This window comes from Garra rufa, chromosome 16 (genome assembly GCF_049309525.1).
Source record: "Garra rufa chromosome 16, GarRuf1.0, whole genome shotgun sequence".
NCBI classification, from domain to species: Eukaryota; Metazoa; Chordata; class Actinopteri; order Cypriniformes; family Cyprinidae; genus Garra; species Garra rufa.
Genome location: NC_133376.1, coordinates 11396024 through 11422603, shown reverse-complemented (window position 1 = coordinate 11422603; position 26580 = coordinate 11396024). Strand labels below are relative to the sequence as shown.

Here is a 26580-nt window from a genome sequence, read left to right as displayed (position 1 = left end):
AACACCCTTTTGGAACCAATTTTAAGAGTGTATAGATCATATAGATTGTTATAGTCGCTGACATCAAAATCTATAAATTGACTCAATTTATGGTGGATGTTTGGGACAGGAATATCTGTGTTGTTGACGCTCATATTGACCAGTGGTGGATGTTTGGGGCGGGACTATTGTTTTGCTGACTAATGGCAGATGGGGGACTGTTCTGGAAACCAGACTGAAAACAGTCACTGTTTTTTCAATTCTGTTTGGTGACATTGGGCCTAAATTTGCAATATGAATCTGCAATATGCTTGACACATTAATATCAGTGTGAATTTTGTGTTGCAGTGACTCTGTGTGCAGGTAGTGAAGCCAAGAGCCCACATGTGCGCACACACACAGCTGGTCTTGAGTCTTTGTCTGACTCAGACTGTATTGAGCTGCAGTGATTGATGTTAATTGTAGAACAGAATGGAGGTATTAAACACAGCAAAACTCACAGCCAAACACATTGCCAAGACAGACTCATTAACCCACAGCTCTTCCTCTCGTACCATCTCAAAGCAAGCCATCTCAAACAGAGACAATACGAGTGTGTGTATGTGCAGAGCCTCAGCCAAAGATCAATAGCCCAAAGCTGCAAAAGCAAAGACATGGGCAATCAATACTGCCGCTACAAGCAGCGAGCAGGGACTGAAAGAAAGAGAGGGGGAAAGACGAGAGAATGAATTAAAGGGACAGGACAAAAAGAAAAACAATCCCCACAAATCACCCTTAACATTCAGAGCAACAAAGCCAAAAAAATCCAAGAGTTATACACTGGGTTCTCATACTTTTTGACCAATGAATTTCTGTGACTTTTTCATGACCTTTCTAGTCGTTTGTGATTACTGGATGAGGATTTACCAATTTATCATTCAGAGCAATTTGTGAATTAGTTTGACTAATTCATTGAAAAGAAGCAACTCGAAAAGAACAATTCGCACACAAATCAGACATCACTATGGCTCACGAGCAAGATTCACTTGATACAAGAAAAACATCTACACGATGAAATATTTTTGAGCGTAATTAGTGCACAGCGTGCGTTTATTATAGAAATTTCCATGACGTTCAAGATTCATTTCCATGGCCTGGAAAGCATGATTTTAAATTTCCTTAATATTTCCATAATTGTGGGAACTCTGTTAGAAGAAAAAAAAAAAACTTTGTTGATTTTACAGTCTCACCTGAGTCTGAAGATATACATAAGGAAAAAATACAAAACAAATATTTAATAAATTGCAATATTTTGATATACAATTAAGAGATATTTAATATTTTATTTTAATATAACATATTTAATAAATAAGTTCCATTGTATGCACATAACGTCAGACTTACATAATATGCACAGTATGCATATCACGCACAATTATTTTATTTTATTGAGAACGCAGCCTAATTGTTGCACTTGGATAGGCTACCTGATGTTATCCTACGAGTGAACGAGGGCAGAGATCTTACAGATGCCCTCTAGTGGAAGCATAGCACAAAACACCATCGGAAACTGGATGTTGGAGGTGACGGACGTTGGGAAGACCGGAGGGAAACGGTCTCTAAAATGTCAGGTGGATTAATAATTGTTCTTATCTGACTCTTCTTTCCTCCTCTCCGTCCCTCCTTTCTCTCTCTTCCTCTGAAAAACAACTTTCTTTCCAATGGCACATACTTCACGAGGTGGGAGAGGTTGAACAAGAAGCAAACATGAACGCGTTTAGAGGAGAAAGTCGATGTGAGTGTGTGTTACAATGGGTGGAGGGGACCAAAGGGATGACCTGCAAGTCCAAATCACTGACTAAATACTGACCCTCGTGTCCCACTATTAATAACTGTCTCCCAGCTCACACACACACACACACACACACACACACACACACACACACACACACACACACATTCACGGCTGTGATGTGTTTGAGTGTGTGCATGGGGTTATACTTATACTTTGAGCTTAAAAAATGTTAAAAGACATCCTGAATTAGACAAACGAGTTCTAAATATGGTTTTAATTGGGTACCTGCTTATAAAAACAGCCTGAGCATGATCAAGCGGATCTGTTCGCTGGATTTGAAGAGGTTTTCAGCCAGTCAGGCGGAAAGGTAGGGTTTGGTCAGTTGCTTTAGGTTTATATAAAAACAACAGATGTCTATGGTATGTCCTCATTTAGATAGCTAAGTAAAAAGTAAGTGTGTGTGAGTGAGAAAGAGAGAGAGACGAGTGGAGGGGGTTCGGGGAGGGTGGGTGAGTGTTGGCTTGGCTGACCGTCTGCGGTTCTGTCGCGGTGCTGAGAAATGTTCCTTTTGGATCGGACCGTGAGCTTTCATACCTCCCTCTCGCTTTCAAACGAACCGTCTCTCTTCACTCTGCCCTCTTGAGTTTTACAGTCATGAAACGAAGCCTCAAAATGCATCAAAAGCACTAAACTTCTGGAAGCCCCGTAAAGCGCTCTGGCTGATGTTGTGCTGGTCCCGGTTTACGCGAGGTGGGGGATTTGGCAGATTTTTACCCTCTGAAAGTGTGGGACCCGGCCTGGGCTTTAGTCAGGAGCGCGATGCGTCCCGGTGGGACCGCTGACGCGTGTGCGCGCTCCTTTGTTGCGCACGGTGACATTGGCGAGTGTTTTCGCTGTAGTCGGGCGGCATCACACAGAGGCTGAGTAATCTCGTTTGGATCCAATAAGTGTGTGTGTGTGTGAGGGGGAAAGTAAAAGGAGAGGGAGCGAGGGAGAGAGAAGGGGGGCTGGGGGAGGGAGGGTGGATTGATCTGAAATCTTGTTCTGTTTTTTTTTTTTTTTTTTTCTTGGAGTGATTTCTGCGCTCTGCCGTGGAGCTTCAGAAGACAAACGAGCGGAGAGGAAACAAGCCGCGCAAACGCTTTCCAGCTTTGTTAGTTTTCTATCCAACATTTTACGTGAATTTGTGAATGAAAGCGACTGAGGAAGAGGAGGAGGCACAGGTTAAGTGGACGCTGCTTCCAGTGCACGGATCGCCTGCTTTAATGCGCCAAAAGAAGACGCGTTTTCCCTCACAGATCGAAGCGCGTTCGTCGGGCAGACTTTTGCGCTGTTCTGGGGGGAGCTGCAAACTTTCTTCTTTTTAAAAAAATAAATAAAAAGCTCAGATTGCATTCTTTCCCCCTTCAAACATTTTGGAGGTGATGTCATCAGCCCGTGTTTTGGCTGCTGTTGCGCTGGAACTCCAGAATTGAGTCCGGGAAATCAGGTGCAGGGAGCTGGGAGCGTGTGCCGCTTTCCTTCTGCTTTCACTTTCCCCCCTTCATCTGACCTGGACCGCGCCGCCGTCTCTCCGGCGCAGCAGCCATGACCGAGCACGCTCCGCGGTACCCGGAGTTTAGCTCGCCGCCGCCGCGTCTTCATCGCTTCATCCCTGTCCAGGTGCTCTGCCTCCCGCGGCGCGTCATTTCGTCCGTAGCGGATCAGCAGTGACACGAACTCTCATGAACGGAGATTTAATCCTTATCTGTGGAAGGACATTTTCAGTTGGAAAAGTTAAGTTTGGACTGCTTGGAACGAACTGGGCACGGACCTTTTGCTGGCTGTCGAAAAGTTTTTATGAGCGGAAACGGAGCATAGGTGTGGGTCGCGTTTGAACTTCGCTTCACCTGTTCCCTCAGACTCCGGAGCTTAGCCCCGCCTCCTGCCCGTTACCGACCGCGCACCGCAACCATCCGTGTCGGCGGCAGCGGTGCGCTCACACCCCGCTGACCCCTTACCGCCCGTTGACGGTGAAAAGATGCAGTCCACCGGCGCCAGCGGGAACATGCGCGGACCCTGCATTCAAACGGATTAAACAAACCGGAAAGACGTGAAGCTGTGACCCGGAGAGCCGTTTCGCAAGCGCGCACGGAGCCACACGGACGCGGAGGAAGCGATGTGGGCCTTTCTCTCCACGGTGGCTGTCTTGTAAGTCATTTGTGAATGAGCTCATGCAGAATGGCTCTTAATGAATCGTTGCCTAAGTTGTAATGCGTAATTTATTAATCAAAAGCAGTCTGTGTGCCACACGCTTCACTTGACCTGACAAACTCCAAGTCTTGCATACATAATGATCTCATGACATCACCCCTCGGGGTTGCCATGGACACAGATGTCAATCACACCAGTCTCAGGTAAGGCCCTGTCCAATGAAAACAGGGCACCCCAAAAGGTGTGTCTGCCACTTTCTGTGTTTTTCTTTCTTTTTTTGTTGTGCACACATGGCAGTCATCTTGAGATGGTTATCATTCCTTTCCCAACCTGCGGATGGGACCAAAGGGCCTCTGATAATCCACTCTGCCCAGAATCCCGACGCTCCCCCGGGCAGACAGAGCGGTTGTCTGGTCCTGTCCCGCCAAATTACTAATAATAACGCCCAAGGATGGTTGTTCTAGCAGGCACAGAGCTGGCACCTTATCTGCTGTCTGGATAGAGCAGAGCGCCGGTGACCTTCTCCGACAGGAAACTGCAGTTTAGAGACAGAAAAACATCAAACGGAGCTTTAACATTCTCAGACGGTTGTGCAGAATTAGCTGGGAATTGTGAAAGTGAGACTAGATCGTGTTTGCCGTCTTGTTCTCAAGGTTGGTGTCATTACAGGCTGATTCATTTGATCTAATAATCGAAAATAGTGGTTTCGCTGGTTCAGGGTCTGGTGAAACAGAAAGACAGCAGATGCAGATGTGCCGAAGCCTTATGTCAGGTGCGCTAGAGGTTATTTGTTTGCAAAGAGGTGAAGATACTTCAGTTGACATTTATCAGTCACGTTTCATTTGAAGCTGTTCTCAGTGGTGCACCTGCGGTTTAGTCACTTGCTCAAGGCCATAGTGATAAGCAGCAGACAATGGAATATGATTTGATTTAGTGCACTCATGCAGTCAGAACAGAAATTTACAAACCACATACTCTACAAGAAGAAAGATCAAATGCATGGAATTGGACAACTGAGCAATTTCTAAAGTGGAAGGTCTTTCAAAGTAAATCTTACATCCATTTTTATCCCAGCATTATTTTGATGCTGCTTCGCACATTTTTAAGTCAATTCCGAGTTTATGTCTCACAATTATAACTCTTCATCTCAGAAACAGTTTGTCTCGCAGTGTTAAGTTTATATCAGACAAGTCAGAACTGTGATGTAGGAATTCTCAATCCTGAGAAGTATAGTGCTTATAGCTCACAATTCTGACATTTATCTCGATTTTTAGTTTATATCTTGCAAATATGAGAAAAAGGTCAGTAGCACAAACTTGTACGGAAAAGTCCAAATTGTGAGATAAAAAGTGGTGACAATAAGCTTCCATAGGTTTAGTGCTGGTCTGGGCAAAAGTGCTGTTGAATCACCGTGGTTTTTCTGATGCATCTGGTGACCATAGAAGTCTTACTGGTTTATACTGCGAGGAAATCAGCATAGATGCAAAACAGGTTTGAAATGATTCATGTGAACTTTAACAGAAGGAGTGAAAATCTAGGAAAAGATATTCCCATATCAGGACAGATACAGTGACCTTGAGTGAGCACTGTAGAAACCAAGGCTTTCACCGCGACATACGTAACATGCCACAGCGCACAGACGGGACTTTCTGTTCCTGTAGATCTTTCAGAGAACATTAATCTTGAGCGTCGACCCGACTCGCGGCACCTACAGCCCTGACTGCGTTTCTCTTCCCTTCCCCGTGCTGCTATATTGTTTAAACTTGGCCAGCGGTGTAAATTGTGCTTGAAGGGTGTGCGGGGTGATTTGGGATACGACTCCACCTCGCTGCGCTCAACTCTACACACGAACGCCTTCAGGAATCGTTCTGTCTCAGGTTTGATGATGTCATCACCCTGCTTGTTTTGGCCGCCGACAATAGCGCTCAGTAGAGTAAAGCTCGCAGCTACTTTCTTTCTTTCTTTCTCCCTCTCTTTCCTCTTTCCCCTTTCCCCCCACCTTTCTCTCTCTCTCTCCCTCTCTGGCAGGCCGCAGGCTCGTTGCGGTTTGGGAGGGATACGGAGAATCCGAGGTTGCAGCTGAAGTAGTTTTTTTTTTTTCGCATTTTCTTTCCCTCTTTCCCCCCTCACTCAGTCTCTCTCGCTCAGTGAAGCACTACTGTTTTAACAGCTGAGAGTTCTTACGGGACCCAGAGCCAGTCTCACCTGCGCAGCCAGGGTTTTGGCAGCTACACCAACCGTACATGCACAGATCCGCAGCGAACGTGTGCTGATCTGCAGCCAGCATGCACAGATCTGCAGTTTGCATGTGCACATCTGCAGCCTGCATACGGTGCATATGCACTCTTAATGCACACTAATGCATATCAGTCAAGTTGATAACATGTGCATATAGTAAGCACATAGATGCCATCAAAAGTCACTAAAGCACTAAATAACATTCATAAGACTAATTAATGTCCACGAATTGCTTGACAAGCACAGAAACTGTAAGCTTTTTTATGCTTACTAGCTATTGTATAGCTAAATGTTAATGTTCAATTAGAAAACCATGCAAAAGTTCAGGGTTTTTTTTATGGAAATGAATACTTTCATTCATCAAGGATGCATTAAATTGATCAAAAGTGACAGCAAAGATGTGTAAAATGTTACAAAAGATTTCTATTTAAAGTAAATGCTGTACTTTTGTACTTTCTGTTCCCACAAAAATATAAAGCAATGCAACTGTTTTCAACATTGATAATAATCTGAAATGTTTCCTGAGGAGCAAATCAGCTTATTAGAATGTTTTCTGAAGGACCATGTGTGTGAAAAATTCACCATTGCATCTCAAGAATAAATAGCATTTTACATTATATTCACATGGAAAACTGTTAATTTAAATGCAGTATTTTTGATCAAATAAATGCAGCCTTGGTGAACATTAGAGACCGTTTAAAAAAAAATCTGACCCTAAACGTTTGAACTGTATGGTATCTTCATTCATGTAAACAGCTTTCTACATATTCACATCAGAAATGCAGACAGCGTGGATCAATGCACAACGGGTATGCATGGACTTAAAAAAAAAAAAAAAGGGCGCAACACAGGTGTTTATGTGAGCAGGTGCACACGCACATAAACACACATGAGAACCTGGTCAGCACATGCACATCTGCTCGGTTATGGCGCGAGGTGTGTGGCCGTTTGGGGACTTAGGTACGAAAGGTCAAAGCGCAGGTGTGTGTTGGCCAGACGGGTGAAGTCTGTGTCGTTTAGCAACAGGATATACAGAGCGTCTCTGTTCCATTTACATTGTTAACGTGTTATAGACAACACAGACAAACACATATGCTTGTGAACATATTGTGCCAGTATGAGCAAAGAAAAGGGCCTTGAGAAAGATGCCCGTTTTACATTTTCCTACATCTTGTTTCTCCTGATGTGGAGGAGTTTAGTAATGGAGGAAAATGCTTTGAGAGTGTGGTGACACCTGCGTTTCACGACTTGTTTTATGCGCTGCATGAATGCCAGGAAATGATAGAACAGAATGGCAGATCATCACCAAGAATCTCATTGGTTGGAATTGCTTATAGATAATTCAGCATCAAGGGGTTTTGCTAGTTAGTATGACCCTGTGACTACACCATCTGGTTGTAAAAACCATCCAAAGCAGTAAACGTTTTTCCCCTAATCACTCTGGAGCTGTTGAGAAATGATATAAAAACCTTTTATGGCATAAAAACAATGATTAAATTCAATATACACTGTAAGGTCATGTCATATAAATTGCATGAAAGAAACTATCAATCAAAGCTCAGGGTTGGGGACTATGGCTGTATCCTAAATCACACTATTCCCTACTACATAGTAGGCTAAAACAGTAGTATGTCTGAATTCACAGTATTGTGAATAAAAATCTGGTGAGATTCTGAAGTGCACATCTGATGGACATATTACTATCCTAAGAGGCCATGGGAGAGGATTTGTGTACAGCAGTATTTATGTATAGATACTTTTTAAAGGGACAGTTCACCCAAAAATGAAAATTCTGTCATTAATTACTCACCCTCATGTCGTTTCAAACCCAAGACCCCAAGACTTTCATTCACCTTCGAAACACAAATTAAAGGGGTCATCGGATGCAAAACTAACTTTTACATGTTGTTTGAACATTAATGTGTGTTGGCAGTTTGTGTACACAACCACCCTACAATGATAAAAATCCACCCAGTGGTATTTTTTTAATCTTTAAAAGTAATATCTCCTTTTTAAAATCAGGTCATTCTCAGATTCTTGTCGTTATGATGAAACACAGTTGATAGACATGAGCGTCTTACCTTAGACCTGCCCTCATTGAGCTGAAACAGTCCGAATACTATCGCCATTGTGTCGACTCAGGTGCAGGAAGACTCTAATTGAGCGATTGAGGTGTTCTGTTGTTGGATGTAATAATGAACATAGCAGTAGTCATTTATTCCCGACATCTGAGCCGCTTAAGAGGCAGAGGACAATGTTACTTGCGTTTTTAAAAGGAAAGTGCCGATCCCGATCTACATATGCATCTGTGTTCATGTGAATCATTCGTGATGCAGCTTCACCCACAGCAGAAGTGAGTATAAGGGTTTTTTATGCATCTTTGCAAAATGGCCTTTCTTAATAATGTGCTTGTTGACAAGTTTCGCCGATAAACGCAGCTAAATGCAGCTAAACGCGGCTAAAGTAAACATTACAGCTCGTAATCCCACAGCAGAGAGGGGTGGGGCGAGCAGAGCTCATTTGCATTTAAACGGCCCATGCGATAAAATGAGCTGCTACTATTGAGAATTTTTAACCAAAGTATATTACAGACTTTTCATTAAAACTTTAAAGAATCATATGAACTTGTGGAAAATGGGCATTCGATGACCCCTTTAAGATATTTTTGATGAAATTCGAGAGCTTTCTGACCCTGCATAGACAGCAATGCAACTGACACGTTCAAGGCCTAGAAATGTACTAAGGACAGTGTTAAAATAGTCCATGTGACAGCAGTGGTTCAACCGTAATGTTATGACGCGACGAGAATACTTTTTACTTGCAAAGAAAAAAAAAAAAAAACTTTTTTTTTACTATTTCTTCTCTTCCGTGTCAGTCGTGGTACTCCTGTAAATGCTCGTCAAGGACTGACATGGGAGAGAATAAATTGCTGAATAAAGTTGCTATTTTTGTTTTCTTTGCACACAAAAAGTACGCCAGTAGCTTCATAAAACAGGGTTTGTACAGATATTGTTAAATGAAATTTCAGGACTTTCAAGGACTTTTCAAGCACTACTTCGAAATCTAAAAAAAGAGAAACAGATACATCTAAACTACTAAAGTATTACAAAGTATACTACAATTTTACTATAGTACAATTTCTTCAGGGATTTGTATGTGTGCGTTTATATATATTTTTTTCTTTGTTTTGTTTTTTTAACTATTCTGCCTTAATGGTTTGATGTTTCCAACTGTTTAGGGGAAAAAATTTCGAAAAAAAAAAAAAAGATTTGCAAAATCACTCCGAAATCCTGATCTGAAATAAAAGATTCACGAACCCGCACTAAAGTCCTGATATGAATCAAATGATTCGCCATCTGCACTCCGAAGTTCCAATCTAAATCAAATGATTTGCGATCCACGCTCCGAAGTTCCGATTTAAAGCAGAAGATTCACGAACCTGCTCCGGAGTTCCAATCTAAATCAAATTATTTTCCATTCACACTCCGATCTGAATAATGATTTGTGAATCATAATTTCAGATTAGGACTCAGAGCGCAGATCGTGAATCATTTGGTTTAGATTGGAACTTCGCACTTTGCGAATCATTTGAGTTGAATCATTCAATTTGCAAAATTATTTACGAACCCGTTCCTATCTAAATTGTGCTCCGAAGTCTCAATCTGAATCAAATGATTTGCGAAAGGAGAAGTGTCGAAAATGAAATGGCTCGTTTAATTTGATCCTTTTTTGCTAGTGAATCGGCTGAAATGAATTATCAAAGTCACGAGTTTAAATCAGTCGGAGTGGTTCCAGCATAAATGACTCAGTTGATGGTTCCTCTTTTCATATCTTCAGCCATATTTACACAACACTGTCAGAACTACTACTTGCTTAGCTCGACTGTTTTCTGACATTAACTAAAATAAGTGAAAAGGGTATGGTGTTTTTTTTTTACTTGAAAAGATATGTGCTAAAATTGAATACTTATTTCATAGATACATTGTCTTTCGATAATTCAAACACTTTTCAGGTACCTCTTTAGGAATAGTGCTATTTTCAAGGGTTTTCAAGGCCTTAAATTTCAAAAAGTCAAATTCAAGTACTTTAAGCACCACTGATGTCACATGGACTATTTTAACTATGTTCTTACTACCTTTCTGGCCCTGAACATGTCAGTTCCATTGCCGTCTATGCATTATGAAAAAGCTTTTGGATTTCATTAAATATCTTAATTTGTGTTCTGAAGATGAACAAAGGTCTTCCAGATTTGGAACGACATTAGGGGAAGTAATTAATGACAGAATTTAAATTTTTGGGTGAACTATCCCTTTAACAGTCGCATTTTTAGTAATTGCTTATTCAAAAGAAGTACTTACTCACAGAGCATACGATTTCAGAAACAGCCCTTATGCTCATCTTGTGGCTCATCAGTGTTGTCATTTTCCAGCTCCAGACTCATTTTTCACACGGCATGAACAGCTCAGGTGATTGGCTCACAAAACCTGAATGCAAAATACAAAGATGACACAGTTCAAATCAAGTACTGCAGGTCTGCATGGCCTTTTTTTTTTTTTGAATGAGAATTCCATAAGGTTGATTTGAAGGGTTTTAAAGCCATGCTTGATTGAGTTGATTCAGAGGTCTTTCAGAGGCTTTTCTTGTCCTTCGAAATAAGAGTTTGCTGTACTGTGTAGACACTCTAACATTTACAATGGAAACCAAGCTGCAAAAACAACTTGTTCAGAAATTGTCATGGTTATGACAGTTATGACATTTACATATAAAAATCCTATTTTCTGAGCAACCCACCAACTATTCAGCGCTGTTCAGCAACTGAGCCTGCCACAGAGAATGACAGCATGAACCCAGATAACAGGGAACGTTCTCTGAATGTTCTAGGAAGGCTCTCTCAAATGTTCTTCCAGTATTGTTAACACAACATTTGTTCATGTTCTCAAAAGCACAAAAATGTTATTTATGGATCATTCATGGAACATGTTACTACTTTCGGAACATTCATAGTTCATTTACGGTTGTGTTCACACTTGTAGATTGGTTTGTTTGGTTCATTTAGTCTGGACCAAAAAGGAAAATGATACATTTGGTCCTGCTCCACTTAGCGTTCACACTGGCATTTTTGACAGCGAACCTAAAGATATTGAACTTAAAGGCTTAGTGATACGTTCACAAGCTGATTGGTCAGGTTGAATGACGTATATTTTTTGACGGAACTCACCAAACACTTTAAACAAAAGGAAAAGGTGCATTCGACTTAAAGCCGCTTTAAGTCAAATACACCTAATGCCGTCTGCTACACTAAGTTCGCTCGTTGTGTCGTGTATATGATTTTATTTTCAGCACCTGCAAACTCATAAAGAGCTCATAAAAGGCAGTTTGCTTCCTTGTTGCTCCACATTTGCCCTCTGATCATTTTGTTTTGGATACACAGCTTGTTTTTTTGGTTTGTTTAGAAGTATTTTGTCCTTGTTGTGTTCATACTTCATTCAAACCGCACTAGACTTCGTCTGGAAGCGGACCGAGACCTATCTTTTTAGCAGTCTTGGCCCTCTTGTTTGGTGCGCACCAGGGTTCGGATTGGCAGCGTTTACACATACTCAAGTGAGCTGCACTAACAGAGCAATAGCACCAGAGTTTTAATTTGAATCAAACATGACAAGTGTGAACACACCCTAAAACTAACAATCCCATTATGTTTGCAAAATTATAAAATGTAAGGGTCCCTTAACATTTGCATAACCAAAAAAAAAAAAAAAGGACAGTTTGAATTAAGTAACGTTTACATTGGGAACATTAGCAAAACATTCTTCATACTGGGAGCTACAGCAGTACTCAGAGGTTATTCAATCATAACATATGTCATTTACGCATATAAATCTCTAAAGATCGGCGCATTTATCTTACAATCTTCCTCCAAGGGACTTGCTCTTTTGTGGTAGTTTATCAAAATGCAGACAAGTACGCAATCATCAGACAGACTATTACTGTAAATCATGTGTGGGTAGTTGTTAAGCGTGCGGCAGTGGTGAACATGGGAAATGTGGTTTTTGTACATTGTGCAGCTAATATAGGGTGTGTGTTCCTGTGGTTTGTTGTTTAATGTAGGGAGTGTGTAGCTGACATGTACAACAGATTTAATGAATGAAATGTCACTCATTAACATTAATCACATTGCATGACTATACTGTTTGTATGCGAATGAAACGGAATACAATACATACACTACCAGTCAAAAGTTTTTGAACAGTAGGTTTAAATGTTTAAATGTTTTTTTTAAGATGTCCCTTCTGCTCACCTGCATTTATTTGATCCAAAGTACAGCAAAAACAGTACATTTCTGAAACATTTGTACTATTTAAAATAACTGTTTAAAATATATTTTAAAACATAATTTATTCCCATGATTTCAAATCTGAATTTGTAGCATCTTTACTCCAGTCACACGATGCTTAAGAAATCATTTTAATATTCAGATTTACTGCTCAAAAAACATTATTATTAACATTTTTATTATGTTGAAAACAGAGTAGAATGTTTTTTAAGTTTCTTTGATGAATTTATCTGAAATAGAAATCTTTTGTAACATTATAAATGCCTTTATCAACACGTATGATCAATTTAAAGCCTTGTTGCTAAATAAAAGTAATAATTTCTATGAATTCTTAAAAAAAAAAAAAAAAAAAATTATACTGACTCCAATCTTTTAGATTTTAGACTCCTGAAAAAATGTACTCAACGGTTTTAAATATTGATAATTGATAAGACTGGAGTAATGTACTGAACATTTTGCTTTGATCACAGAAATGCATTACATTTTAAAATATATTCAAATTGAAAGCAGTTATTTTAAATAGTAAAAACATTTCACAATATTACTGCTTTTGCTGTATTTTGGATCAAATAAAAGCAGGCTTGGTGAGCAGAAGAGACTTAACACATTAAAAAAAACTTACTGTTCAAAAACTTTTGACTGGTAGTGTTCACAGCTTTTTGTATAGAGCTGTGCAATAATATATTTTACATTTTTGCTGAATGCATTTAGGTAAGTTTGGTAATATTTCAATCAGTTATATCATTTGTTATTATGTATTGATTTGTTAAATAATTTGAATTATTAATGTGACCACAGAAGGTACACCAATAGTTTCAGTACAAAAAAATGATTTTATTTTATTTTATAGAAAATCCTTACATAGACATTAGTGTAAGTAAATTAAAAAAAAAGTTTTGGGTGTCCAGTATATATTTTGTTTTTAATTTACTTTAATTTTTAAATTTGGAAATTTGTTGTTTTTGTCCTTTTTATTATTATTTTTTTTAATGTCTATAAAGTTTTATTATTTTTTATTTCAATTTTAGTCATTTTAGTACATTAGGTTAAAATAAATAAAATAAAATATTGATTTTATATTAGTTTTTATATTTTTTTATTTTATTTTTGTTGACATTTGTTTTATTTCAAGCAACAAATATTTCATTATGGTTTTAGTTAACTATAATAATCCTGTCCACTAGCTTGTATTCAACCTGAAGCATTCTTTTAATTGTGTGGTCTCGAATGCAGTATGATTAAACGTGAGGCGTTATGAGTGCATGTATATGTTAAGTGTGTGTTGACAGGCATGATGAAGAGAGTGTGTGTGTGTGTGTGTGTGTGTGTGTGTGTGTGTTTGGTTGCAGCTGTCAGCTGGTTAGATGCTTCCTTCTCTCTCTCTCTCATATCTCTTCATAGCTGAGGCAGTGTGGGGGAGTCGTTCATTCTCTACTTCCAGACAGGGAAACAAGAGAGAGGAAGGGAGAGAAAGAGCGAGGGATTAAAAACGACAAGATGAGAAACACTCTCTCAATTCCTTTCATATCTCCTCCATTCCTGTCTTTTTTTTCCCCCTCTGGCGTGTTTTCCTCTGTTTGCGGCGCCTCCACTGACCCCGGCGGTGATTTCATTTGCGAGGTGAATTTTTGGGATGTAAACAAGCGACGGGCCGCAGCTGAATCATCGGGAATAAATCAAAAACTACCGTCTTATCGCGATCGGCCGAAAATTAATGTCGAAAAGAGCCGCAACCCGGCCGCAATTCTCACCGATCATAACGTCAGCTGGAGGAAACCTCATTGACTGGGAATCTCGCAGAATGAGATCAGCGAATCGCTGTTACATCAGGGGTCAGAGGGCGTTCTTGCAATTGATCGCGTCAGAGTCACTGGAAGCGTCTTGCTTCTGAAATCATGCGGGTGTCTCCAAATAAGCATTTATACAACACTAAGACCTTAAAAGATGAACCTACCTAAATCATAAATGTATTAATGAAAACTAATTTCATATGTCTTCCATTGTTTGGCCAAACAGAGAGCCTGTTTCAAACACATGCCATTGGTGATGCATGACTCACATTCGAACTATTCCGCAAAATATCTGATAGATATTAACAATGTAAAAAAAAAATCTACAAGCTACTCAAAGTAACACGTGCATGCTATCAGGGATTTGTCTTACCCTAAACTAACCCTCACATGAACCTGCTGACATTTACAGCAGATTTATATAACATACCAGTGCTTAAAAGTCAACAATTAGCGAGAACATTTTTGACAAGCATTTTGGCCTCACAAGAATGGCAAAACACCCACACGCTCATGATCTCAGACATTCGGTCATGGGAAGGTCGCGGGGTCACTGGCGAGACGATAAGGAGGAAGTGATGTGTACCGCTCTTTTCACACCCACTCTCGCCTTCTCAATGAGTGACATCACACTGACCACACCCACACCACCCACAGAGAGAGAGAGAGATCTGATTCACTGTTTTCATCAAACACTTGCCAAGAGTACGGAAAGAACAGAGGGAGGGAAAGACAGAGAAATGTGCGCATGAGTCGCCAGAGAGAGAGAGAGAAATTGAGAAAATATGAAGAAGATAATATATTAAAAGTCTTGTTTGTTAATATTTTGAATTAGACTGATTTTCTGGTTTCCTTTTAAAGGATTACTCCACTTCCAAAATATATAAAAATACATTTCCTGATCATTTGCTCACCCTCATGTCATCCAAGATGTGCATGTCTTTCTTCAGTCGCAAAGAAGTTTTTTGAGGAAAACATTCCAGGATTTTTGAAGGTTGAAGGTTAAAAATGCAGTTTCAGTGCAGCTTCAAAGTCACTTTTTTGAATACTTTTTTACCTCAAATGCTCGTCTTGTCTAGCTCTTCAATGCACGTGTACTCCGTGCACTCTTGTTTAAGACAATTAGGGTGTTGAAAAACTCCCATCTTATTTTCTTCTCCAACTTTAAAATCGTCCTACATCACTGCAAAGTACCGACCCAGTGTTTACAAGGGAACATGCAAAGAAGGTCAAACGCCCTTTACAAAAAATGGTAAAACAGCGATGTAGGGCGATTTTGAAGTTGGAGGAGAAAATGAGATGAGAGTTGTTCGACATAACCTAACTATCTTAAAACGAATTGTGCAGAGTATGCATCGCAGAGCTAGACAAGATGAGCACTTGTGGTTAAAAAGTGAATTAACATTTTTTTGTAAGAAAATGACTGATCGTTTTGCTAGATAAGACCCTTATTCTTCAGCTGGGATTGTTTAGAGCCCTTTAAAGCTAGACTGAAGCTGCAATTTGGAGCTTCAACTCACTGATCCCAACTGAAGTTGATCTTCTCAAGGGACAATACTATAGAAATGAAACTTGAATATATTTTATAGTCAATGTGCAGCTTGTATGGCAGTATAGATTTACTGTCCTCTGAAAATAACTAAATATACAGCCATTATTGTCAACAAAAGTAAGTACACCCTAAGTGATAACAGCAGTATGTTGTTTAACCATGCAAAGCCACATGTCCTATTCATCATGTTTATGTTTTTGTCTGCTTGATAGGACCATACAAAGTTGTGTATCTTGTATTAGAGCAGTTCAAATTAAGTGCTTCAAGTACAATTCTCTCATACTGACCACTGGATGTTCAACATGGCATCTCATGGCAAAGAACTCTCTGAGGATTTGAGAATTAGAATTGTTGCTCTCCACAAAGATGGCCAAAGCTATTAGAGGTTCAGTAACACCCTGAGACCGAGTTACACTACAGTGGTCAGGGTCAAACAGTGCTCAGACCATACGCTGCACACTGCAGCTGCAGTGCAGTTTGCATAGGCGTTGTCCCAGAAGGAAGCCTCATCTGAAGCTGGCTCACAAGAAAGCCTGCAAACAGTTTGCTGAAGACAACCTGTCCAAGAGCATGAATTACTGGAACCATGTCCTGTGGTCTGATGAGACTATAAGATAAACTTGTTTGGCTCAGATGGTGTCCAGCATGTGTGGCGATGCCCTGGTGAGGAGTACCAAGAACATTGTGTCTTGCCTACAGTCAAGCATGGTGGAGGTAGCGTCATGGTCTGGGGCTGCATGAGTGCTGCTGGTACTGGGGAGCTGCAGTTCATTGACAGAAACATGGATTGCATTATGTACTGTACATTCTTACTTCAAGCAGTGAGGATGATTTTGTTTTGCTCTCTCCTTAAAAAGAGAAAAAGAAAGAGGAAATATTGGGTTCATCCAATCCTGAGATTGCATGGAGACGAGAGTTCCACTTTTTTTAATTCCAAGCGATTCAAAGTTTACCTTAGGATGTCAGTGGCTCAGTTTGACGCTTTGCTAGCAATCTGTCTTTATCTCTTTGTATTCTGCACTTTGCTTTGTAATACAGTATTTTGTGCTGACGCCATTCTGGATTTTGCCATTCGCTTGTACGACGGCTCTGAATTGTCAAAACGCAGAAAATCGAACCAGATACAAAAAAAAAAAAATATGACAGACGAACGTTTCGGAGACAGTGTTTAAGCGTGATTGACTCAACATGAGGTCATATTTATTTTTAAACATGCGAACATTTCAGAAGAAAACCCTAAACCTTAAAATTAAACTAATGCTCATTAGTCATTCCTTGAGATTCCATGGCACTCACAGAACTCAAGATTTCATTTAGTGGATGATAAAACAGGTGACAATCCCACAGACTTACTCTGAGCCATATCTAGAGACTGCAAGATCACAGAGAAAACCCTAGAAGCCACACAAACCTGGGTAAACACCATTTAGAACACATTACGAACCCTATAGCAACACCCTGACATCCACCAACAAGACTATACTATCATGACAGTAAGTTCTGGATGAGCAAACACATTAAACTGAGGAGAAAGGCAGCATTTTAACATCCTAAAGATCACACATGTGCCATCAGAACTTCATGCTGCATCTGTTGGCAAACACATATACAGGAAAACACATAAATCTTAAGCTTTACCTTTTCCGCTGAGCAGGTTTAAACCAGCATCATGTAGACTAGTGCCAAAGGCAGTGAAGCTTAGCTGAGCATCAGTCCACTGGGCTGTCTGTTTGTTTTAAGTCTCTACCTATAGGAAAGAAAAATCACAATGGAGATTCTCATTAACCCTGTACAAGCTGACATGAAATAATAGGATTTTTTTTATTTAATATTTTATTGAGCCATTAGAAAATCATCTCAGATGTTTCTACTTAGACGTTCCTCTGATACCAAAGTAAGAAATCTCAATGCAAACTCAATGCGAATCAAATTGATGCAGCATTAAATGATCAGAGCTAATGTTATATTTCCATACTCTTACTGTACACTCTTAAAAATAAAGATGCTTCACGATGGCATAGAAGAACCTTTTTTGTCTAAATGATTCCATAAAGAACCTTTAACATCTGAAGAACCTTTCTGTTTCACAAAAGGTTCTTTGTGGCAAAAGAAGGTTCTTCAAATCAGAAAAAGGTAAGAAAGAGATGGTTCGTTAAAGAACCTTTGACTAAATGGTTCCTTGTGGAATCAAAAATGGTTCTTCTATGGCATTGCTGTGAAGAACCTTTTCAAAGTACCTTTTTTTATAAGTGTGTACGACCATATTGAGTCATTTCTGTCTCGTTTTATTTCTCAAAAAGAGGAATTTTAAGAAACTGCATTGTGTACAGAAGACAATAGTGTCATTATTCAGCTCAATTTAGCTCAATGTTGATTCAATTTAGTTTAATAATGCTTCGAACTCATGCCAATGACTGATCAGACGTTGCTGTGTCGGGAAGCTCAAACAGTCTGTCTCACAGTGTTGAATCACCCAACATGGTTTACTTTTAGTTGTCTCTGCATATTAAGCCAGGACAGAAGAAAGTGTTTGTACATCAGAAAAATTGCACACGTCATCCTCAAGCATTTCTGAGCAAAAGCGAAATCTGTTCCTCCGCTGAGTTCTAGCATTCGAGTCCGCAGCAGGCGTTAGTCCCATAGGGGCCTGTGGTCTCCTCGTTGGCTGTCATAACATCGGACTTTTCACACTGACTTATGTTGAGCAGACGCACTGATCCGTCCTGCGGGCCTGTTCGATTTCAAAGTCACAGTCCCCTGCCAGAACAGGGCCTGTGGTGATGGAGAAGTTTACCGTGGGCCCTTCAGCTGCAGCGCTGCCCTCATCCACTCGCTCTTATACGCTTAAAATCTTACTCACACCCACGGCCTTCCAAGTTTCCATGAAAATGTGAGTTATGCTTCAAATGTCAGGTTTTTCCCTTTTCCAACAACATGTGGCGATTAAACCGAGAAGGGAAAAGAGTTTAGAATTGACATTAAATTAAAATTCACATCATCTATTTTCTGCATGCATGCTACTGATCCTATTGCGAACAATTTATCTGTGCAATGAATCAAAATCAAAACCCAGCTAACAAAAATATGTTCGAAGAACATTTTGTTAACATTCCTATTAAGTTATGAAAACATTATTTGTGAATGTTCTCCTAACCCCAGTTTTTTTTTTTTTTTTTTCTTGGTTATGCAAACGGTACAAAAAACAGAGCGGACGTTCCATTTTTTTCATTTGCTTTTTTAATTTTTTGTCATTTACTAACAATGCGTAGAAGTCCAAGTCCCGCCCTTCTTTTTTTCCTTTTTTTTAAATAATGGATGCTTTTCACAGTCTGTGATGATGCGTTTCCTTTTATTAACATTGTTAACATATATTTTTTTATATTTAATTATATATATACTTTTTAAAATGTATGTACATATATTACTCTGTATTTTGTGTTATATAACCTTAGTATGATAGAAAAATACTGCTTAAAGGAACACTCCACTTTTTTTGGAAATAGGCTAATTCTTCAACTTCAACTGAGTTAATAAGTTGATTTTTACCGTTTTGAAATCCATTCAGCCGTTCTCCTGTTCTGCCGATATCACTTTTAGGATTAGGAACTACACTCCCATTCTGGCGCAAAAGTCAAAGGGCCGAAGCAGGCGCAGTAATATCACGCAGCACATCACAGCACAACGTGACCAACTGCATGCACAGGGAGCGTTCCTCGTTGGAAGTTACCCAGCTGGGAACTAATTTCAGGCACTGCGTGATATTACTGCGCCTGCTGCGTCCATATTACAGGAGCAAACTTCCTTGACTATTACGCCGGAATGGGAGTGTAGTTCCTAATCTTATCGGCCTAGAAAATTGCATCTTTACATTTTCCGCCGGTCTTCGTACACGATATAACTGCAGAAGAGTCAAGTTTTAAATAGGACAAATACCGAAACTCATTGGTTATTTTTGAACGCGATGCTATTGGTCTAATAGGATTCAATGATCTATGCTAAGCTATGCTAAAAGTGATATCGCCAGAACAGGAGAATGGCTTCCAAAAAAAGTGGAGTGTTCCTTTAATGCTGCTGTCACTGTGTGAGTCTTTCCAATACAGTGGCTGAGTGATGGCAAGCTTGACATTATTCGAATTTCTGATCAATAATCCATCACTTGATATTTTTCCTATTTTGTAAAGACTTTACTGGAGCAAATAGGAACGCAAAAAGTACATTTGTTTTTCCATTCTCAACTATAGAAAATTAACCAACTACGACGACTCCTGATTCTGAAAACCTTGGAAATGTATGAAAAAAGATCGGTCACTACTTCCGCTTCATTGTGACTTATTACACAAAAGTACTTCTGATTTGTTGTCTTTTTGTTTATCACCTACTAAATTGTATAACATCTCTGACGACTTCCCTTTTTTATGGTGCTATACTAGTTTAATTTCTCTTAAATCACTCTGCACTTTTTATTCTCACACTGTAAAATAATTTAAAGAGATAGTTCACCCAAAAAATACAAATTACTCCATTATTTACTCACCCTCAAGCCATCCAGACTAATACAATCAGAGTTATTTAAAAAAAAATGTCTTGGCTCTTCTAAGTATTATAATGGCACTGATAATTAAGGCCTTCTAAAGTGAATCAATGCATTTGTGTAAGAAAAATATCCATATTCAAAACTTTAGAAACCCTAATCTTTAGTTTCTGCTCTTGTTCACTTCATAAGGCCTATATTAACCCCCTGGAACCATGTGGAGCACTTTTTATGATGGATGGATGCACTTTTTTGAGCTTTAAAATCTTAAAGGAGTAGTTCACTTCCAGAACCAAAATTTTCAGATAATGTACTCACCCCCTTGTCATCCAAGATGTTTATGTCTCTTTCTTCAGTCATAAAGAAATTATGTTTTTACATGAGGGAAACATTTTAGGATTTTTCTCCATATAATGGATATCTATGGTGCCCCCAAGTTTGAACTTCCAAAATGCAGTTTAAGTGAGCTACTCCTTTAAACCCCATTCACTGCCATTATAAAGCTTGGAAAAGCCAGGAAATTTATATATATAACTCCAATTCTATTTGTCTGAAAGAAGAAAGTCATATATATATATATATATATATATATATAACTCCAATTCTATTTGTCTGAAAGAAGAAAGTCATACACACCTAGGATGACTTATGGGATGTCAAACCTAGGATTTCAAATCATTATTTCATCTTCATGCATTTTTATATTTATTAAGGACACTGTGAAAATTAAAGGAATTTTAATGCCAAATAAACCCTTCTAGCCCAATATAAAACCCTGTCTTATTTTTGGATAATAAGCATCTAACCATACATAATCCTTTACATGAACTGTAATACGCAGACTGGAGGATGAGTCAAGCTCTTAAGATGTTCGTTTTAACCTCATTCCCTGTAGATCTGATCTGTCAGCAGGGCTTTGGGATGCTGGGTGGATTTGTTTTGTTATCATGGTAACACTCACCTGACCTTGATTTCTCTCTCTCTCTGGCTCCTCAGGTATATCCAGATGATGCTGGTCATGTGTAATCCTCTACAGGTGAGTTAACCTGAAATCAGAATAACCTGTTTATTCGACATTCTAGGTCTTATTGTGCATGATTCAATCAGTGCGTGTTAATTCAAATATTTTTGTCTTCATAATCCTACCTCAGAATAGTTTGAACTTGATCTGTGGTGTTTTAGGATCAAGCAGCAGATTATCCACATCCGCTGCAAACTCACTTTCTGATATGTAATACCTGCTTTACCAATAAACAGCATAAACTTAACCTAGGCTAATACCATAGTGTTTTTTTTTTTTTTTTTTGGTAGTGATGAGTTCAGAATTGTTTTCACGATGAGTTCACTTGAGAAAAATGTCAGAATATAAGGGGAAATAAAGACTGGATGTGTGTGGTCCGTTGCATGCAGGTGTTTGGAGTGGATGGGGTGAATTTCAGCGTGCACGTGGAGAATCAGACTCGTGCACGAGACGCCATGAGCCGGCGACATCATCGCGTATATCAGCTTTACAGCCGCACCAGCGGGAAACACGTCCAGGTGCTCGGACGCAAAATCAGCGCCCGCGGAGAGGACGGAGACAAATTTGGTAACAACACACACACATATTTAAGAAAGACCACCCACAAACACACACAGAGACACAGGAAACAGGAAAAGTAGAAGACAAAGACTTAGCTACTGCTGATACAGTGATTCACAGACAGAGAGAAAAATATGCCAAAGAATTTGGTTTTCTTCTAGGATTTTGTTGAAATTCCAAAAAAGCAAGTGTATTGTGACATGAATAGATAGATTTGATCCATTTCACCATAATTCCTATTTGTGTCGGTTCCAATCTCTACCAAACAATCATTTTCACACACTAGATATCAGTATCAGTGACTGAAAAAACCTAGGTCAATCTCTATCTTCATTTACTCCTTTCTCCCCCCCCTTCGGTCCACCCATCCATCCCCCTCTCCTCCTTTGAATGGCCTTGGATGGGTTTCAGAGGCACACAATCAATGGAAAGTTGAAAGAGCATATCTCCACTGAGATCTAACAATTGGCCTGTTTTAGTGAAGGGTGAATCTCACAAAGACATCCAAAATGCACCTAAAATATAATAACATGCAGTTTTTTGTATTTGCATTTTCAGAATTTTTTTTTATAATACCGGGCCTGTGTTATTCATGGGTGGATCTCACAAAAACATCCAAAATGCACATCAAGTAAAATGAAATAAAATGTAGCTTTTTTTTGTGTTTGCATTTTCAGAAATAACTGTCAGAATAATGGGCCTAAAATAAAATAAAATAAAATAAAATAAAATAACAGAAATTAAATTAAATTAAATTAAATAAAGTGCAGCTTTTTTGTATTTGCATTTAAAAAAATTATTTTCAGAATAATGGGCCTGTGATATTCATGGGTGGATCTCACAAAAACATCCAAAATGCACATAAAATAAAACGAAAAGAAATAAAATAATACATCTTTTTTTGTATTTGTATTTTCAGAATTAATTTTCAAAATAATGGACCTGTGTTATTCATAGGTGAATCTCACAAAAACATCCAAAATGAACATAAAATAAAATAAAATAGAATAAAATAAAATAACATAGAAATTAAATTAAATAAAATGTATTTTTTTGTATTTGCATAAAAAAAAATAATAATAATAATAATGGGCCTGTGTTATTCATAGGTGGATATCACAAAAACATCCAAAATGCAAATAAAATTAAAAATATATATATATTTTTTGTATTTGTATTTTAAGAAATAATTTTCAGAATAATGGGTTTGTGATATTCATGGGTAAATCTCACAAAACATCTAAAATGCCAATAAAATAAAATAAAATAAAATAAAAAAGCTTTTTTGTATTTGTATTTTCAGAATTATTTTTTTAAATAATGGACCTGTGTTATTCATAGGTGAATCTCACAAAAAACATCCAAAATGCACATAAAATAAAATGAAATAACATAAAATTAAATTAAATAAAATTTAACTTTTTTTGTATTTGCATTTTAAAAAATAATTTTCAAAATAATGGGCCTGTGATATTCATGGGTGGATCTCACAAAAACAAAATAAACTGTTTTTTGTATTTTTTGTATTGGTATTTAAAAAAAAAAAAAAATTCCAGAATAATGGACCTGTGTTATTCATAGGTGAATCTCACAAAAACATCCAAAATGCACAAAAATAAAATAAAATGTATCTTTTTTATTTTTGTATTTTCAGAAATCATTTTCAAAATAACGGCCCTGTGCTAAATATGGGTGAATCTCACAAAAACATTCAAAATGCAAATAAAATAAAATAAAATAAAATAAAATGTAGCTTTTTCTTTTTTTTTTTTTTATTCTAAAATATATTTCAAAATAATTAGGCATGTTTTCACATCAAATTCTCATTATTGTAATGACAATTTTGTAATATTATTATACAAATTATAGCAGGGTTATTAAAGTCAATTAATTGTAGACAATTAAAACTAAAATGAGAAGAATACAATATTCATTACTTAAAAACAATATAAATGTTAACTGAAAAAAAAACTACTTTATTTAGCTAATTTCCAAAGCAACATTTATCATTTTCATTTACTAAAACAGCTAAGATATAAATAAAAATGAATGCAAACTATATAGACATTTAACAACGACAATAAAAAAAAAAAACTAAGTTTAACTACAATTAAAATGCTAATGGGAAACACAAAACTAATAATATGTCAGATTGCAACTAAATTGGATTATTTCTCATGCAAATAATATTAGAATTCAAAAAATCATAATGGTCCTAAAACAGGCTTTGTTTTAATTACATAAAATATAAGTTCTTCCTCATTTCCTGTAAGAATAAAAGACCTGGACATGATCTTGACAGGTTCCGTGAGATTCACCCTCACAATTCTTTCATTCTTTATTGTGAAAATATTTTTCCAAAAAGCTTCCAGGGAGCTTGAGGTTTTGTGATTGACTTTCCTCATCAGGAAATAAAGGGAAGAGAAAGACGGGGAGATGGGAAGGGGGTGAGGATGAATGTATTTACACAGCGAGTGAGGGATGTCTGGATGAGGAGAGATTGGAGGACGACAAAGAGGTTATTGATCTCTGGTGATCCCTGCGCTCATAAAGGTCACACAGGAGCCATTTCAGAGCTAACACTGCTATATCCTGAAACACACACACACACACAAAAGCTGAATGACCTCACTAGAGGCTGACAGTAAACTGTAGCTGGAGGCTTTTAAAATGAAATGACAGAGAAGCTGATCAGAATAGCATACTATTATAAGAAAAGACACTGGTGTTGTAGCATACTGAAAGTAGGCCATACACAGTATAGTAAACACAGGAGTCACTATGTGGCTCTGTCGACTGCTGGGGTCATTAATATTGAGCTTGATTTGGCCTTAAACCATCAAGTTATCAATCCAGCCCTATGTCTTTTAATAAGAGAGCCATTCAAGGCAGCTGCTCAAACAGAAGCGTTTTTTTACGTCACTGCAAAAACCAGAGCTCACTGTGATATTTTAGTAACGTCTGTCTGTCTCTCTGCCTGTCTCTTCACAAGCCCAGCTCGTAGTGGAGGCAGACACCTTCGGCAGCCAGGTGCGAATCCGAGGGAAGGAAACCAATTTTTACCTGTGTATGAACCGCAGAGGAAAACTCGTAGGCAAGGTGAGCTGCATTGCTGACTTCTTTCACTTTTTTTTCTTTCCTGTATCACCTGTTGAAACAAAGATGAGGCAGGATATGAATACAGAACTTGTCATATTTTAGAAGGAGCCTTTTCTTTCTTCAGTGGGACACAAAACATGATATTTTGCTAAAAAAAAAAAAAAAAAATGCTATGGAAGTTAACGGGACCCAAACCTATTTGGTTAAAATATCTTCTTTTGTGTTTCACAGAAGAAAGTCAGTCATACAGGTTTATAAATAACATGAGGGTAAGTAAATTATGCAGATTTAAATTTTTAGGTGGACTATCCCATTAAAATAAGACAAAAAAATATTTTTCCAACCATTTTTGGTAACACTTTACAATAAGGTTTCATTAGTTAATGTTAGTTAGTGTATTAAGTAACATGAACAAACAATGAACAATACATTTATAACAATATTTATTCATCTTTGCTAATTAGTTCATGAAAATACAATTGTTCAGTGTTTGTTCATGTTAGTTCAATCACACTTTTGATTATAATAATGTGTTAGTAAATGTTGAAATTAATATTAACTAATCATAGTAAATGCTGTAGAAGTATTGTTCATTGTTCAACTAAAGTAGTTAACTAATATTGACTAATGAGCCTTATTGTAGTGTTACCCAATATTTGATCAAATAAGGTAAAACAGCTAATTTATAGGCAAAATCTGAAATATTTTATCGGGTAAAAATTGCTGAGTTGAAATTTTTGGGAAAATTATTGAAACTTGTGGAATTACAAAATTATATTATTATTATTATATTAAGAAATATATATATAGTTTTTTAATAACATTTTAAATATATATATATATATATATATATATATATATATATATATATATATATATATATATATATATATAATATATATTTAAAATGTTATTAAAAAACTGTAAAAATCCTGTAGTCGTGCACTTCTGATAATTTAATTTTTCCAATTTAGTAGAATTAATAAATTTATTTATTTAAATATTTTAGCACTCATACTTTATGTAAACAAAAAACGTTTGAAAACGTGCAACTTTGTCAATAAAGCAGAACTATCAGAAATACACTATAAGAAAAAAATAGTATAAAAGGAGTTCACAATAATTAATTAATTATATTAATAAATAATTAATATTTCAGCACTCATCTTCCAGAAGCAACAGAAATGCACTGAAATAAATAAATAAATATTTACTTATTTATTTATATACGTATAATATATATAAAGTTCACATATTTTTGACCCTAAAGCACAATGTACAATGTAAATATTTCTACATTATTGGATTTATGTAGAAATTTTAAATATGTGATTTATAGATCTGGAAAAGTCATGGAAATTAAAAATAAAAGTTATGGAAATGTCTATAATTACTACATATATATATATATATATATATATATATATATATATATATATATATATATATATATATATATATATATTGTTATTGCAAGTGCTTAAATATTTTATCTGTTTAAAATTCCTGAG

General features: G+C 37.4%; 1 protein-coding gene across 1 annotated transcript in view; it reads left to right on the top strand.

The window, feature by feature from the left end:
* The first annotated feature begins 2860 nt into the window (after positions 1–2860).
* Positions 2861–26580, top strand: part of fgf18a (fibroblast growth factor 18a) — a 26316-nt gene continuing 2596 nt past the window's right edge. Inside the window, exons 1-4 of the mRNA XM_073820151.1 lie at positions 2861–3943; positions 21385–21424; positions 21799–21976; positions 24963–25069. Coding sequence (XP_073676252.1) covers positions 3912–3943; positions 21385–21424; positions 21799–21976; positions 24963–25069 — 357 coding nt within the window. The 5' untranslated portion in view covers positions 2861–3911. The remainder of the gene's footprint in view (positions 3944–21384; positions 21425–21798; positions 21977–24962; positions 25070–26580) is intronic.